Source organism: Tuber melanosporum, assembly GCF_000151645.1.
Source record: "Tuber melanosporum whole genome shotgun sequence assembly, scaffold_69, strain Mel28".
Taxonomy (NCBI): Eukaryota; Fungi; Ascomycota; class Pezizomycetes; order Pezizales; family Tuberaceae; genus Tuber; species Tuber melanosporum.
Window position 1 is genome coordinate 56,421 of NW_003299116.1, and position 17,704 is coordinate 74,124.

At 46.0% G+C, this 17,704-nt stretch overlaps 2 protein-coding genes; one reads left to right on the forward strand and one right to left on the reverse strand.

Moving 5' to 3' along the window:
- Positions 1-11,942: 11,942 nt before the first annotated feature.
- Positions 11,943-15,299, reverse strand: GSTUM_00010287001 (uncharacterized protein; the record flags this gene model as incomplete). XM_002841192.2 has 10 exons in its annotated part: positions 15,051-15,299; positions 14,863-14,933; positions 14,660-14,765; positions 14,474-14,566; positions 14,195-14,341; positions 13,354-14,113; positions 13,183-13,231; positions 12,999-13,101; positions 12,261-12,947; positions 11,943-12,206 (listed from the first exon to the last, which is right to left on the reverse strand). Exons 2-10 carry the CDS (start codon positions 14,871-14,873, stop codon positions 11,943-11,945), a joined length of 2,220 nt encoding a protein of 739 aa, XP_002841238.1. The 5' UTR covers positions 14,874-14,933; positions 15,051-15,299.
- A 615-nt stretch (positions 15,300-15,914) lies between these two features.
- Positions 15,915-17,445, forward strand: GSTUM_00010288001 (uncharacterized protein; the record flags this gene model as incomplete). XM_002841193.2 has 1 exon in its annotated part: positions 15,915-17,445. The coding sequence occupies one exon, from the start codon at positions 15,915-15,917 to the stop codon at positions 17,364-17,366; it is 1,452 nt and encodes a 483-aa protein (XP_002841239.1). The 3' UTR covers positions 17,367-17,445.
- Positions 17,446-17,704: the final 259 nt, after the last annotated feature.

A 17,704-nucleotide genomic window follows, 5' to 3' on the forward strand; every position in this document is an offset into this window, starting at 1 on the left:
TGTTTTGTAGACGGAGATTGTCTAGGAAGGCTCAGACTTGCCTCATTTCGTTTATGACTACTAGGAGCGAAGTAAAGTAGGTAAAGTAGGGTAGAATCATAAAAACAATATTATATTGTTAAGGTCTCTTCTCCGTTGCTTGATTGTGTCTAAAGCTTGGAAGGCACTTCGATATTTATATCCCATGTCTGAGTGTTCACGGACTACATCTATTTATCATACAACTATGTACTTCTTCAATCGTATTTTACGACATCAAGTTTTCTTCCAAGGTGCGAACACCTGTGGACCCTGAAAACCATCACACTCTCTTTAGTAATTACAATATTTCTTCTTAGGAAGCATGCTGTCCCCAATAGTAATATTCCAATTAGCAGAGTCTTTAGACTTATGGCCTAGTTCTTAAGTCGAACTGAGTTGGCTCCAATTGTCTTCACCATTGATAAAATGATCAGTCTTATCCATGGCTATATCTGCAAAGGTGGTCGTCATTACAACCATCGTAGGTCATTTGACTCCGATCCTTTGTAACTCCATACTCAACCGATAGATTTTCTTTCGATGACTTCCTCTTAACTCGCAGGAAGCCACTCCACTAGACTGGTAATTAATCCCTCAGTCGGCAATCCTTGGTTGCTCTCTGGGTAGTAGGTTTCAGTAACCATTGTAGTATTGAGAATCACCCCATGGGTACAACGTGTTGTGAAAAACCCAGTTGCAACACTCCGTGAAGTTCGTTGGCTTCTTTGGTAGTGTCTTTTAGAGTTCTAGACTCTTTTGATGTATGTAAATGTATTGGTCTCTAGTAGAGATCCTTTACCATTTGATACCATCTCTTTGTGCGAAATCGTCCTGTTACTTATAGCCCATGCCAAAGGTGTCATGTTTTTGAAGCCAAGTAACTCTCTGGGTAGTTGACGGAATCACTCCGTTTCACTTCCCAGGCCTAGCCGAAGGGCACCTCTCATATATCCTGCGAACAGGATCTGGCCGGACAGACGGCAACGATGTATATGGTGTTATTCTAACACCTTTAATTCTGTGGTAATATAGTCACAGGACGCAACTGAGATTGATATATATGATGACACGTGGGCCCTGTAAGGGAGCCGGAGGGGGGTGTTGGAGACCAGAGATTCCGATCCCGAGTGGGGTTACCCTATTTAGGGTGGTTCCTAGGTATCAGGTTCTAGTATTCCTAACATAATATCTCTGGTAGCGTTCCTTCTGTGGCAGTAGGCTGTGATGAAGGTGGTCCATCCACTCCTGTTGCTAGACCTGGACCTGGGGGAGGGAAGAGGAAGAAGAATAAGAAGCACTGGGTAAAGTAAAACCAGACCTCACCTGTGCCACTTATCCCGGACTTGGAAGGGTCATCGCGTTTGCCGGTTTGCTACTGCAAACCTGCTGCTTCACAGTCTGCGGTAGGTTCGCCGCCGGTAGAGTAAGTTGAGGGGTTGGAGAAGGACTTCAATTCTTGGGTATATTCGGCCAGGTATCAATGGCTCAGTGACAACGTTATCCTAGCTGCTTCTGCTGAGATTTTCCAGTTGCGCTGCTACTGTGGTGCCCTCCAGATTCTCTATGATTGTTCAGACCCTCTCGGCTAAGGAGCTCTGGCCCTGTAAGTCCACTTTCCCTTGTGTCTACGCACTTGGGCTCTTGGGCGTTTCTTTTGTTTGAGGATGGGGGTGGGTACCAGGGCAGTTGGCAGGGTATCTCAGAATCATTGAGTGAGGGCACTCGAGTGGGTTTCTATTGTAGAGGAGGTTCTCGTGGGATGGTATTCAAACTAGGAAGTAGTGGTTTTATGTTTTTTGGATGAGGAACCCGGTTAGGTTGGTCTTTGGTTCAGCTTCGGCTACACTAAGTGCTGGTTGGCTCCATACCAGATGGGCTAAGTACTTGGACTTAGGAGGGCACTGGGTTGTTTTTGTTGGTCTTGTAATTAGTTCTCAGGCGGGCATGACTCGGGAATGTCAGGTGCAGAACTATGGACTTAGTTAGACTGTAGTTAGTGGTATACTGGTTAGCTGTATCTCTGTACTGACGGGAGCTCATCGTATGCCAGTATTGGCGATATGAGTTTAAATAAAATTAGATTGAATTCTAAGTACTTTTCTTACTTATTCCTTTAACAAATATAAAATACCTTTATGCCCTTTATCATTATCACGATATTTATTACTATTACGATAAGAAGGCTCTATATGAGATAGAGTTAGAGAAAGCTTACAATAGACAATACCAATAAAAGACAAAGATCTTGTACTATCAGTAACGAAGGCATCGGCCTCAGAACTATTGTACAGTAGAAGAAGAAGAAGAAAAGTATTGTTTCCTGTTGCTAAGAACTAACTACCTGAAGGGAGATCGTTACAATATTGTACATTTTGTGGACTTAGAAGTGTAGAAAAAAAACATTAAAATTAGAGATTAAAGGTTGAAAATTAAATATTAAATATTAAACAATAAACAATAAACATTATAATGAATCTACCATGCAGTATGGCCCCTATTGGCTGTAATTATGGCAGCAATCTGCTGTGGCATTGTATCAATGAAGTTCAAAATGTCCACCCCCAGAATCTTATCCCACTCCTCATGGACAGCAATTGCTATCTCATCTTTCCCCCTAGGGCATGGTTGGCAGGTATTGATATTATCATTTAGAAAGTTCCAAACATCTTCTATTGGATTAAGGTCTGGGGAGAAGAGGGGCTAATCCATTTACAGCATATGGTGTAGTTGCTGAAATGCTTGAATATAGATAGCACAATAAGCTGATGTGCTATCCTCCATAACCTAAAGAGATTTATCCCTCCTATGGCTTTTGTGATACCAAATTAGCTATAGAATAGCAGCCAAAACATGCTCCACATAGCTGTGAGCAGTGATAGTCCCCCAGTTATCCCACTGCCATAAAAATAATGGTACCTTCTGTCCTCCAAGTATCCCACCCCAAATCAGGACCACCTGTTTTTAAAAAAAAAAGTTTAAGAGTGATACAAGACTCGTGATATTCCTCCTCCAGCCACTGAGCAATCCATACCATACCCCAAGAATCAGACAACGAAACATAGGACTCATCAGTCCAAATAACCTTCTGCCACTCCTCTACCCCCCAGTATTACAGGTGAGTTGCAAATATCCCTTACTATACTAATATCTAGGTTTTGATCTTCAGCAATGTAGGCATAGGTCCAGCCTGCACTAAATCACAGTGCCTGGACCTGGCATCTGGTGTAACGATCCCTCCTTGGATGAGTAGATCTTGGCGACAGGGAACGATATTTCTCTTTTCCTTCTTCTCTTCTTCTTTGTCTTACTATAGTGATAGGCCTCTGCCTACGTTATCGATAGTACAAGACCTCTGTCTTCTATCAGGAACGCCTATCATAAGCTTTCTCTAACTCTTCTTCGTAAAGAGCTTTCCTTGGCGTAATAATAAGATTGCAATAAGATAAAGATCGTAAAGATGTTTTATATTCGTTAAAGTAATAAGTAGGAAAAGTACTTAGAAGTCAATCTAATTTTATTTAAACTCGTATCGCCAACACTGGCATACGACGAGCCCCCACCGGCACAGAGATACCGCTAACCAGTATACCACTACTCCTAGGCTAACTAAGTCTATAGTCTCGCACCTGCCATCCCCGAGTCATGCCCACACGGAAACTAATTACAAAACCATCAAACAACCCAGCGCCCGCCCCGGTTCAAGTCCGTAGCCCCTCTGGTATGAAGCCAACCAGCACTAAGCGTAGCCGAAGCAGAGCAAAAGACCAACCCAACCAGGTTCCTCGTCCAACAAATACAAAATCACTACTACCCGGCCCAAATACCGTCCCGTAAAACCTCCTCCACAGTAGAAAACCAACCCAAACGAAAACAAACATAAACAACAGGCAACACAATGGCAGAGAGGAGGTGACCCACATGTCCACCTCTCGTATCTGCATGCCAGGCCATCAACCCTATAAACCCACTTTGCCAAGTGCCTCCGAGGAGCGTAATGGTGAGGAGGACCTGTACCTGCTGCCTGTCTCCCAAAACAAAACCATAAACAAAGAAAATACATAGAGGTGGTGACAGACCGAAACGGTTAGTGGGACCTACCTCCCACCTATAGTGCCTTGCTCCTGTCAGCCATGCTTATTGCCAAACCAAAGAAACCAAACAAACCCCCCAACACCCAGCACGCAAGACCTAAACAAGTCCAACCAGGTGGTCGCAACCCACTATTCGCACAGGCGGCCATCAACCATCCAGGTCATCGAGGAGCTTTACACACTCAGCAGCTTCACCCAACGGCCCCATCAGGCCGGAAACACTTAATTAGACATCGCACAACCTGATGCATGCCCAACCGGTACTCGCAGGTGCCTCTCCCCCCCCCAATCAGCCCCCCCCAAGCCCCACACACCAGGCGACTCAGAGCCCATCCAGCCCCCTCAGCCCCTCAGACAGATCAACCATCTAACAGCCACAGGACAGCTATACTTAACCCCATCAAGCAGCCACTGGTCTTGGCCACACCAACAGAGCCACAACTCTCGACTCCATATAGGAGAGGGGAGCCCACCAGCCGAAGCCGGGAGCCACAGAGGAGGCAGCACCAATACCCGAAGGCATCAGCACCAGCCACACCATCCAACCCAGCCAAACCATAGTCCAACCGAGCCGGGAAAAGGTCAAGGAGAGCTAGCCAAAGCCAGCCCCACAGGTCCGGCAACAGGCACAGACCAAACAAAGGGCAAGAGGCATCCTCAACTGACATGACAAGAAGGGGAAGGGCAAACGAACAGAAGCAGACAAACGGAAGGTAGGCCCCACTTGCATTGGGTGAAGCTGCCAACCACAGACCACAAACAAACCACCCAGACACACAGACAGCATGAGTGCCTGGCAGCCAATCGTCCCACACCACCCCAGGTGGCAACAATAACCACACCAGGTGGCAAGAGTTTTCAGGGTCAAAGCCATCCCCACAAATGCGAGGAGGAGACGCCTGACTGAATCACCATAAATGCTGCAAGGACAAAAACTCCAAGGGAACGGCGATAAACAACATCGTAAGACTCCGACCATAGAAACGAAAACGTAATGAAGAAGGGCTGGGCAGGTACCACCCTGCCACCTGAGGAATGATGCGGCCGGTACGACACGTTGATACTTGGGAAGGTCATCAGTCTAACCCAAGGGCGTTTTGTATCGCGGGAACTAAAGACTCTGTTAAAACCCAACAAAAGACATGAGCTGGCCCAAAGAACGACACGGGTGATCCCCCCAAACACAATGTTCAATCCCCCCAATCGAATGCGAAACCTGCGAATAGATGATAGACAGGAAGCCGTAGACATTTTACTAAAAGGGGCTCGTATGCGACCGTGAAGAAGTGCTCGAAGTGCCAGTATCGTGAGATAACCAACCCAACGAAACAAGACGCAAACAAGTTATCCGCCACACAACACCTAACAGACCTCAACACCAAAGACCCCAGGAACTACTGAACGAACTCAAATATCTCCCTCAGAATCCAAGGCATCAAGGCCCATCATGATGGCGAAAGAAACACTCGGGGCAAAGCGACGGTAAGGACGAGGAAAAGTACTTAGAACAAAGCGTGAAGAACCTATCCTCCTTGGCCACCTCGGCCTTCTTATATAGTGTTCTTCCTACCCGTAGTCATGTGACCCAAAGTGGTCACATGTGCAAAACCAAATCATAACAAACTAGTCATGTGACCAAAGTGGTCATATGCTCAAAACCCATGACCTCATAGCAAGGTCATGTGCGAAAACTCATAAACCAATTATAACGCAATAAACAAGTCATATGACTCGACTGAGTCATATGCATGAAACCCATGACCTCATAACGAGGTCATGTGTGAAACATAAATCATATGTACAAGGCTTACCTGCAAGACAGACTCGCAAGGCATACTCGTCAGGCGCACGTCCCATGACTCATATTTGAGCCATATGCGAAAGCATCACAAATCCCACACATAACAAATCATATGACTCGAATTAGTCATATATGTGAAACAATAATATACATGTGACTCATAACCATGTATCACGTGAAACCCTTTTTCATGCCAAGCTACATTCGTAACACCTGGTCTTGTATAAGGCTTCTTTGGTTTTAATGGGTAGCATATTCTAGTAATCAATGTTATTTTTGTATATGATAGAGATTTTTGGGCATTCTCACCTGTTTTCTTAGTCACGATATCAGGAGAAAGTTGGAAATGTCACTCTTCAGATGCGAAAATTGGCAGTTTTTCTTTATGTACACAGACCTCCCAAATACCCCTGCACCAACACCATTTTACCCCCCCTGTTTTCGGGTACCTGTACTTCTTGCCTGGGACAAGTACATACTCCAATCTGAAAGAGCGACTTGCTTTTGTGCTTTTTTGTCTTATTGCACCCACCTACCTGCCCGCTCTGGGGCTAGCTATCAACTACTCCAGGATGCAAAGTTGATTAGATTTGTTAGCTAGCTAACCAGCCAGTGGCCATTACCTCTTATTCGCTCATCGTCCTAAAGTAAGCCGGACCCACCACCCAAGAGCAAAAATCATCAGAATTATCCCATGGGCTGGTGAGACATGCAGAATCGGGACACTCTAAATATAGTAAATATTTAGTTGTATGATTAGCCACCTTGGAATTGGTGTATTATGCGCAATATCAAAAAAAAAAAAAAAAGACAAAAGAGTGAGATAGCAGAAACAGAACAGAATACAATCTCAAACAGTGAAAATCCTTAAAGCACCCACAATCATCACAGAGCAGCAAACAACATGTTATATACCAAACAGCAGTTTCGACAACATCGTGGTCATAGAGCTTTCGTGGTTTCAAGTTACTAACTTGATTTACATAGGTAAGAACTCCCGCAACTCCAATCCTCCGCTTTATACTCGCCACTGAGTTTGTAATCCTCTTATATCGGCAAAACCAGCACTGAGGTCTGTTTTGATAGTTGACCTGTCTTTGATGGGATTGTAGAAGTGGATTTTGGAGGAAGAATGGAGGTAGCTTGGTGTTTTGTGTGATTTTCGATGTAAAATGGGGAAGATGCGGGATCGACAATGGGTGGAGTTCATTCCAGCCCTTTGCTAGCAGTTCATCTACTAACCTTCGATGGAATCCAAGTTGACTCAGGATGTTCGTACTGTTGCCAGGTTTGCTGATCTTGGTATAAAGAAAATAAGAGTTCACCAATGTGATATCGAGTAGCCAAAACCATAGAGCAAACCAGTTCCGCCAACACTTCTGATGGGTAGTATAGTTTGCGTGGAGCTGATCAGAGATATCAACGCCTCCTATTTGAAAGTTGTAATCAACAATTACTTGAGGAATAGGAAGAAGTTTTTTATTCTCTCTCTCTTCAAAGACCTTCCGAACGGCGCGAGCATTGGTACTGGTAGATGCTGGCTTCTTTCTTGTACTTAAAACAAGATTTTGTATATCATGAATAGTAGTAAGCAGTAAAACAGTACTGTTATCTTGCCATAGAACAGCACAAACACCATCTATGACCATACCACTAAGGTGATTCCACTCGAGAATTGTGCTTGCTAGAGGCTTGAAAATTTCCAACTCTTTTGGAAACTCTGGTCGGCCTGGCCGTGTAGTCCCAGCTGCTCCTATGCTGTGCATTCGTAGATACCGAAAAAGCGGAATTGTGGTAAACAAATTGTCTAAGTAAATATTGAACTGAAATCTTTTGAAAGGAAGTAGAAATACCAAGGTACAAACAGCGTGACAGGTAGAAGAAAACTAAAGCTGTTCTAGCTGCCTTGATCTCCTCTCTCCTTCCTCCACCCTAAAAACCCACATTCCCATTTCATGATCTAGCTCAGTATACATTTTGGTCTATACCGTCATCTCACTTACTTCATTTCCCACTGCACCTGAATAAAACAAAAATACCCACATGTAACCATGATCAATCGGTTTATTTGGCTGTTTAACAATATGGAGACTTCTTCCCTCAAAAGAAACCATTATCTTATCATAGGACAAATTTGTCGAGGGAAAGTAATATTGTTGAAATTTTTGATGAAGGGAGGAAGCTACTAGCTCGAGTTTTCTAAACCAGTTTTGCATATCGAGTACAATATCGGGTGGGGAAAGATGATAAAATCGTTTAATTTGCTGGTATCGAACTAGTGACATGCATTTACAAGGTGAGCCGGCCTGCTTTAATTCCTCTTCCCAATACATCTCAATATCAGGATATTTAACAAATTCCATATAGATTTGTATGGAAATAAAAATATATAGCTCCGGACCTTGTAGAGGAACCCAATTTCTTGTGAAACTAGTTTCGGAAGTTGAATGGAGGGCTCGTAGTTTGGTCTCGGCGTAGGCATTTGTGTTTCTAACAATTGTATCGAGGATTTCATCATCGAAAAACAAGCTAAAAACTTCGCGTGGTGTTAGACTGGCGGGAAAGTTGGTAGGAAATGTAGGATAGCCTTCATGCTTGAGGAAGGGAGATTTCAGGTAGTCAAAATCGGGCGGTTCAGGTAGGTTTTCAATTTTCATGCGTTGCTCATCGTTCACAGAGCTCTTGCGCTTCTTGGTTGGCATTCTGGGATAGGGCAGAATTGTGCCTTCTTGTCTCTCAAAGTGATGTGGAAATGGATCATGTACAGTATCCTGTTTGCCACAATATCTGACGTTGTGAATTGCTTACTAATTCCACCTTAGAGTCAACTATTTTTGGAGTGTCCCGATTCTGCATGTCTCACCAGCCCATGGGATAGCTTTAATCCTAACGCACCCTCCTCAGGCTCCCATAGGACGGGGCCGTGAGACTAAACGGGTTGGAGCTTATCATCACCATATGAGTTAAAATTCCCTCGTTTCCCACACAAACCTCCATACTGAACGTGGTCGGCCAACTGCTGGTAAAGATAGAAATAGTGAAAATAGACAGTATGTTTTCCAAACCGCTGAGATTACCCCACACTTGTCTGCTCAAACTGTCACAACAGAGTAGACAGGTATCGAGCCTAGGGGAAAGGAGAGATTTTGTTGTCCAGGTTTGCTGATTCGTATCTTGGCAGTCGCCCTTTCGGTCCCCCACATGTGAATACTCCAGCTGGTCTCTCTGCCCTGGATTGCAGATTCGTATTTTTGTCGCCCCCCCTGCCTTTGTTAACCTTTCGGCTCTCCGTATCCAAACCCCCGTCAGGCCCCACTGTCCCGGATTATTGTTTTTGTCCCCCTTATGGCCTTTGTCGTCCTCCTGGTCCTCCACATCCAAATTCCCCATTAGACCCCACTAGCCCGGCTTGTCGATCCCTATTTTTGTTGCCCCTTTAGTCTCCCACAGCCTAGCCACCCAACCCATCCCAACCATCTAACCATCCAACCCATCTCAATCACCCACCCCATCCCAATCATTTATCTCATCCCCATTATTTATCCCATTCTCATGCCCCCCCTTACAATTAGTCTCCACCTCCGACCTTGGTGACCAAAGGGCTGTGGGCCCAGACAACCTGAGCTGAATAGTCCCTTGAGAGGAGTGTCGGATTTTGGTAGCCGTGTATGAGTCTATGACACGTTTCGATCACCTACTCGTAAATGGCCCAACAAAACCAGACACTCGCCCCAAGGGACTGCTCAGCCCAAGTCACCTGAGCCGGCAGCCCCTGGTCATCAAAGTCGATATAACCCCCGGGGCCCCAAGCTCATCCTCCCCTCCCACTCATCCTGGATATATAATACCTGGATTTTTTCAGACTCGTATTTTCATGGCTGCCCTTTTCGTACGATAATTGTCGTCCTTTCCGTCCTCCACATAGTTGGTTGTGGCGCTGGTGTGGTGCTATATGTTATGTGTTGAGCGAAGCAAAGAAGGAAAGAAGGAAGAAACCAGAGGGACTGCGCCTTTATATACCCACTCCAACCAACCAACCGTCACCATAAAAGCCGGGAACTAGGGATATCATATAATACGCCCCATATCTTATTTTCCCTATGATATCATGATTTGTCCCGAATATAACCCATAACCCTAGCCCATGACCACTCCTGATCTGCCTGTCCAATCTGGTATCATACCATACTCTCTCAGCCACACTATATGCCAGTCCGGTCGTAAATCTCCGAGGTAATCCTTCACAAAGAAAGAATCTAACAGGATATAACCACCCTCTCAAAGCATCTCCCGGGTGATATGAGGAGGATCGACTTCAACATTCCACTTTAAGCTTTCCTATATGTCAGTTAATAAGTTACTAGCCAACCACTGGTCTAACTACACATCCTAACCTATGCCAGACACCCAACAAGCTCTATTACAGCCCACCAAGTAACCACGCCCAAATTAAAATTCCCTTGAGAGAACTCTCACCATAAGAAAGCTTACTTGTATAATACTGAGTGAGAGCCAATGGAAGGACTACTTACATGGTACGCAAAGAACCTGCGATCGGAAACACCTGATCCAGGTTACGAACGAACGAACGAACCTCCGCGAGGACCGCGCGAGAGGCCGCACCACCCCCGTGGCGAACACCGCCTCCCGCCAGCTACCCGGGGGCTAATCCGCTCTCGGGATATCAGCTACTGAACCGGCTATGGGCATTTCATATGTAGTACAAGTACCTGTCACGGGAGTAGGGATCGTTGTCTTAGATAAGCTGCGTGTGCGCCTAAAGAGTGCCATACTCCAAGTAACGTAATACATTTAACCAATGGTAATCTCCCTCAGTGCACAATTAGAACGTCAACATCTAATCATTTACTAACCAATAAAACATGAATAAGAACTAAGGGGCTTCGATGTTCACGGTACGGGGGTAAGTCACATGAAAGTTGGCAGAGGAGTATTGTGTGGGAAGCACCGTGACGGTGCACCGAGTGCGGATGTGAATCTGCTTCGTTTGACATACCCAGACTCCCAAATTCACTGCTCGATTAATAGCGAGGAAGGAGGTTATCAGGTACGTAACGAATTTCCTGAAATGAGAGTGAATCTGTGGCAATCCCCCATCAATACTAAAGGTAGTGAATTATATATATCACCCACGACTGACACCAACCGCTAAAATGTACCCATCCAAAGAACAGGAAGGAGCACCTATAACCCACCCGCCCGTCCACGTCTTCTGAATTTGAGGGATATTCGATAGAACCTACTCATACCAAGTGGGCCGGACCCCGAAGTTGGCACCCAGGCAGGAGAGAGTCTTTTGCTCGTCAACAGGAAAGAAGCTAAGGATATAATACAGTCCTACAAAGAAGAAGAAAACAAAGAAACTGACAGGAGTACTTGAAGCCCTTCCATAATTAAGATAACAGCTGTTTTCCCATTGCCTGATAACATACTGCAGCTGACAAAATATCATAAATACCACGAGAAATGTTCTGAGTGGCCTATCCCACTTTAAGATATTAGCATAGACAAACCCCAGCGAGGGGGGGTGGGTAGGCTATAGCAGTTAGGGGGTCAGTCATAAATTGTCAATCGATGCGCTCTGTTGGCAGTGAGTGCTGAAAAGGAGATCGCGGTGCTCTACCATCCCCTCCAGCCAACGCTATAAGTTTGCTACATTCTGAAAAGATATTGGGATAGCTATGGCCCACACATATCCGGAAAAGTCAAGTATGAAGATATCATACCCGGAAAGCGGCTAATGGTAGCAGAATCACGCTGAAATCCAACAATCCATACTCCCAACAAAAATGTTGCATTATCTTTCAACACGCCACCTCGTAGTATTTATGTGACATCAAAAAAGCTATGTATCGAAGCTAGTCGTTGAGAACGAAAGAAATCGGGAATCGAAAATCGAAAGCCGAAAAACAAATCTCCTGTGCACATCTTTCGCCTCTAAAAACCTAAACAAATATTTCTACACCTCAACGTACATACAGGAAGCCATCAGACAAACTCCTTATCCTTCAACGAAAGGCCCTTCCATTGGCAGGTGAAGCTTCATTTCCGGGTTGATCCCCCGTAAGTCTAATCCATAGTTCCAGCATGCCTGCCCGCCTCGTTGGAAGCATGCTATATTGCATTGAATACAGATTCTTTCTATGAATAGGTGGTACGAAACGGCCGGTCATTAAGCATAGGATAACATGGGGCGAGACATAGTGTTTCCGGATTCGCTGGCCGAGTTGGAAATATTGGTGGAACATCGCGCCAAACGGTAGGGGGGTTGACTGAAAGGTTTGTTAACTTAATTCACACAGCAAGGCGATCGGTGGATCTATTACCTTCAAATTGATGTAGGAAAGCGGAGGGATTTCATAGCTCCTCCTAAACCCTTTGACAACAGCAACCGTATCTAATAACTCGAACCTGATACCACCCGGAAGTCGCTTTGAGTCCTTTACCCGCAACATGAGCGCGAACAGTGGAAAGTGGTTGAGGCAGGCTAAAAGAGTTTCTAGTGAGGCCTTCAACATTATTATAGCCATTCTCGCAGATGCGAAGGTAAGGTAAAACACCAAGACCGTGGGAAGGAGGAAGATTAACAAGGTAAACAGTATAGTGCCAATGAGCAACTGGTCAAGGTCGTAGTCGCATGAGTCGATTCGATTCCTGAGAACATTTCGTTTTTTTCCGCGGAACAGATGGAAGAGAGATATTATGATAGTTAACTGCCAGTTATAGATGCGCGCGGATGCGATATAGAAGGAATATACGTGTAAGGTTAGGATGGAAAGAAGATCCGAGAACAGGGCTATAGGCATTGAGGCACCCGCAAAACTAGAGAACCCAATAGCATAGATTACGCCAGGGAGGTGTGGTCTGATGTTTGTCATAGTATCTGCCCAGTAATCTATGACCCATAGGAACAGATCACCAAGAAAATTCCCCAAGTCGTCATTGAGCTTCAAACCACCGGGGTGTTCCATCAGCCAGCTTATCATTGCTTTCATGCCCTCGACCGTGTAGGCCTACTAGATATTAGACACACAATACTTCCACAGAGAATCTAGCTCACATACTCTCAAGTAATAATCAATCTGGTATGCCACCCCACTTGCGTTCTCAATTATGTAAGAACCCAAAGCAATCCCAATGATAACATCATTAGCCACAAGCCACAGGCTATTGTAAAACCGAATATAATCCGGATGAGATGTGGTGACACTTTCCCAGTCAGCTTTTCGTCGGCGCAGAGTTACATACTGTATTGGCCAATAACAAAACTGCTGAAGGCGGATATCGAACTGCTGGGCTGAGGAATAATCAATAATCTAATTCACCCGAAAATCCTAAGCCCCCTTTCAACTCTGCCGCCCGTTCAGTAGGCAGAAAGAGTAAAATAAGGCTTATTATGAATGGTGGAGAAAATCTTACCTGTAGCAGAAATGTCCTTCAATGCTGCCAATTCGGGCCGCAGCCTCCATTCCAACACTCTTAGAATCGTTTCTGCGACCAATCTCCAAATCAATATTTTCAGTACGAACAGCTTGGTAGCAAATGGCCACAGAAACTTTGCTGTATCCATTAACCCCTTCAACACAATCCTCCACAGCGACGTCGCGGATTCTACCACCCTTTCACTGACACTAAGACTCCTTCTAGAGCGTCTGGATATTATAAGCCCAACATTTTCCTTCAACAATTGCCTCATCTCATGCGAACAATTGACCTGATCAATTATCGTTTGTAAACTTCTTTCCTTCATAGTCGGCGTAGGCCGAACCACCGAGTGAAGTTTAAGTTTCTCCACCAGTTCAGCCTTCCGCTCCCTCTCCCATCGCTCTCCAATCGTGTCATCACCATCCCCGATACTCCCGTTCGTCATCCGATCCTCCAGTGCCAACGATATAGGGGTCAAGGATAGATATTGCATCCGCCGCGGGTGTGGTCTCTGAAACAGTATCACTTGGAAATCGATCCCGCTGGCCGGTGGACAGAATATCTGAGGGTACCGGCAAGACTTATCGGTAAAAGCGTATATGTGGTCTGGCCGAAACAATGGACCTGGCTCTTCATTGACACTCCCGAGGACGTGAAGTTCGGTTCTACCGCAAAGCTCAAATATCCGTTCGACAGAATGTAGAGATTTTCGGTAAAGACTCCGTGAACTCAATTCTTTCGCGACCCTCCTGCTCTGGTTTCCCCAAATCAGCCTCAACTCTAAAAAAAACCAATTCCATTCCTCCATTCCTCCATTCCCATGGAAGAAACCCACATCGACCCCATTCAGTATATCCACCACAAATATGTCCAACTCCGAGTTCCTCCATCCCACCAAAACCCCTGGCTGACTGCTGCGCTGAAAATCCAAAGGCCAGAACACACGCATCAAACCATTCGAACCCATCAATAGAAACTCCCCCTACGGCGCAACTGCTCTCTGGCCGAAATCGCACTTCCGCTCCGCGTCTGCTGTAAGACGAAAATGCAACGTCAGCGCGAAACTCGCTTGTCGCCGAGCCAAACCAAGATGACGGTGCGGGTGATGGCGAACCAAACTGATCTCCCTCGAGGCAATTCTTTCGATAGGTATAAAGAACAAGAAGAAAAACAACGATAAAATTAAAAAACCCTTTGTAACCCGCCCCTAAAAAAAAAAAAATCAACGCATGAGTGAGCCTGAAGTACAGGGGGGCGAAATTAAGCTTCCTAAGCCCAGAGACTCATGAGACAGACGAACCAAAACTCCGTGATCCCAGGCGAAATAGCCCAGATCTATCGCTTGGGTTATAAGGGAAAAGCGAGCAGTAATGTATCCGGCAATAAAAACCACGATCGTTAATACCCTGAAACGACGAGACAAAAGTCAGTACGTATAATGTAAGGGGAGGCAGGTTGAGAGTGTATGAAGCAACGGGGGGTTGAAATGTGGGAAGCTCCTACAGAGGCCGCATGAAAAGCTACTCATGGAAGAACTTGGATCTTCCTGACCAAGTCGAATTCAGGAAGTCCCACTACAGCTTCCGGGTCAACATCTAGAGAGGAAAAAGGAGCAAAGTTTATTTAGAGAGGGTGTGGGAATGAGTGGGGGAGATGGAATGGGGGGGGGCTCTGTGGCAGGCAGTACGCACTAGATCGGGACGTGTCGGTGTTTGAAGAGGACAATTGTTATGGGAGGGTTCGCCGTGAAGTCTGCAGCCCGGGTCTAGCAGGGAGCAGGGAATTGAATAATTCCGGACCAACAACTCAAATCAATCTCGCTCCTTTCCTCCCAGAGAGCGAATCCCTGCAACACTTCCAAAGCCCCTTGAGGTTGAATTGGCCCGACAAGGTGAAACTCTTCGCATGAAGTGGACCTCGGTGGTAAACTTCGTGACAATCTTTCTCGTGTCATAACAAAGACACCAAGAACAGTACATACTCGGGTATGCAACAGAGCGTAAATTACTGGAGTTCTCTACGATGCCAGCACAGTGTCGTACCTCAACGACCTCCTTTTGATGGAGCTCATCATTTTCACCGTCGATGACACGACAAAAGTGGCTTACAAAAGCTTCTTTTTCTCCTTTTGCCCCTGTTACCCCAATTACAGTGAGCCGCCCACGGGTATTCTGCCGGCACCATCTTAATTTGCTGAGATATAATACACTAACTCATTCCTCTCCCGAACTCCCGCCTAATTCAATCATGTCGCTAGAGGAAGAAAAAATCCGCCGTCTCCAATTCAAACCCTGACCACCACCAACCTGCATGTCATTCGCCAGAGGGGTAACGTCCTTGCGGCTCAACAGTCCTCCCTCTCACCTCCTCCGTATCCGCCTCTTCGCAACGTCAATACCGGTACCTCAACTCCGTCTGACAATGGGGCAAACAAGAGAGAAAATATACTCCTGCTGGACCCAAAAGGATTTGGTGGCACGCATTTTAGAATTGGAGGGAAAGCAAGATAAGTAAGGGAGCCGCCCTCTTGATCCTTTCCCCGAACAGCACTGATGATGTCTAGAATTAAAGTAATACATCCCAAAAAGCCCAAGCGAAAATTCGATCCCTCTTTATACTCTACCCGACATATTGCCTTGCGGATAGCGTATCTGGGAGGGAATTACACGGGTTTTGAGTATCATGCGAATAGCCCCAACACCACAAACACCATCGAAGAGCACATATTTAAAGCATTATTAAAGGCTCGGTTAGTACCCTGCAACGGTATTGAGGGTGAGGAGGAAACAGTGCTTGGATGGCCCGGTGATGAAGTAGCCGAGTATTCGAAATGCGGTAGAACCGATACAGGAGTCTCCGCCTTTGGACAGGTAATTGGTGTTCGAGTACGCAGCAACAGGCCGCTGCCAAAGAAACCTACCGATGACGTTGCAGAAGAGGGCGGTGAAGAGGGGAAAGAGAAGACTGAATTTGACGATGAAAAGGATGAACTTCCATATCCACAGATTCTAAACCGACTGCTTCCGAAAGACATTAGAGTTCTGGCCTGGTGTCCACATCCCCCACCCACATTTTCCGCTCGGTTCAACTGCCAACAAAGACACTACCGCTACTTCTTTACAAACCCCGCCATAGTGCCCTCACCAAACTCTACGGTCGGAAACCTAGACATAGACAAGATGCGTGAAGCCGCAAAACTCTACGTTGGCGACCACGATTTCAGAAACTTTTGCAAACTCGACGCAAGTAAGCAAATCACCCGCTTCGACCGGGTAATCCACCACGCAGATATCGTCGAGCTACCGCAATCCTCACCAAACAACAATCCAAAAGTATACTACTTTGAGCTCCATGGGTCGGCATTCCTCTGGCACCAAGTTCGGCACATGATTGCCATCTTATTCTTGATCGCTCAGGGGCTAGAGCAACCTAGCCTGGTTACCGAAATGCTGGACATCTCCAAAAACCCTCGGAAGCCAATGTACGATATAGCCAACGACAGAGCCCTCGTTCTCTGGGATTGCATCTTCCCGGACGGGATGCTGCAATGGTTGTATGCACGCGGAACCGGGCTAGAAGGTCGCGACGAACTCCTTGATGACGTCTGGTCTAGTTGGCATAAATCTAAGATCGACGAGATACTAACGAATGGATTGATGAAGATTGTTTCCATAAATGGAGACCCGACCTCAAATCCCGCGCTCCAGAGCGCGCCTCCGATGCTTTGTTTGGGGGAACTTCCTGCAACTGCCCAGGCAATGGGGGTAGCAAAGAGGAAAGCCAAGGGCAGGTCACAGATCCTGGTCGAGGGCGGCCACGAGCCGTTGTTTAGGGGGATGTATATCCCAGTCTTGGAGAGAAAACGAATGGATGACATCGAGGTTATCAATGCGAGATATGTGGAGAAGAAGGGCGATTGGCAGGAGAATAGGAAGAAGAGGGAGGCGAAGAGGAAGGCAGCCGGTGTCTCTGAGGAGGAAATTATGCGAACGAGTGAGAGCTTATGATGAACCCCAACCATCTGGGCATATATCGTTCGGTGGGTTTTGGGGTACATAATTGGCCTGTAAATATAAATTAGAGTGATAGTATGGCTGAGAATTCCCATACGTCCTCTTTCATTAGAAATTTAACATCAATATAACATAGACTTCTCTCACAAAACTAATCTTTATCCCGGCGAGCGAAAATGTCCTCACCTAGCATCACTCGAGAAATTCATCCCCCGCTCCAGAAGTTCGGCTCAAACAATACCAGCACGGCAGCCCGATAACTATCGTATCGGATCCGGGGAATAGCCGCCTATGTCCTCCGGCTTGTCTCGCCGTTTGCTTGGTCCCGGAGT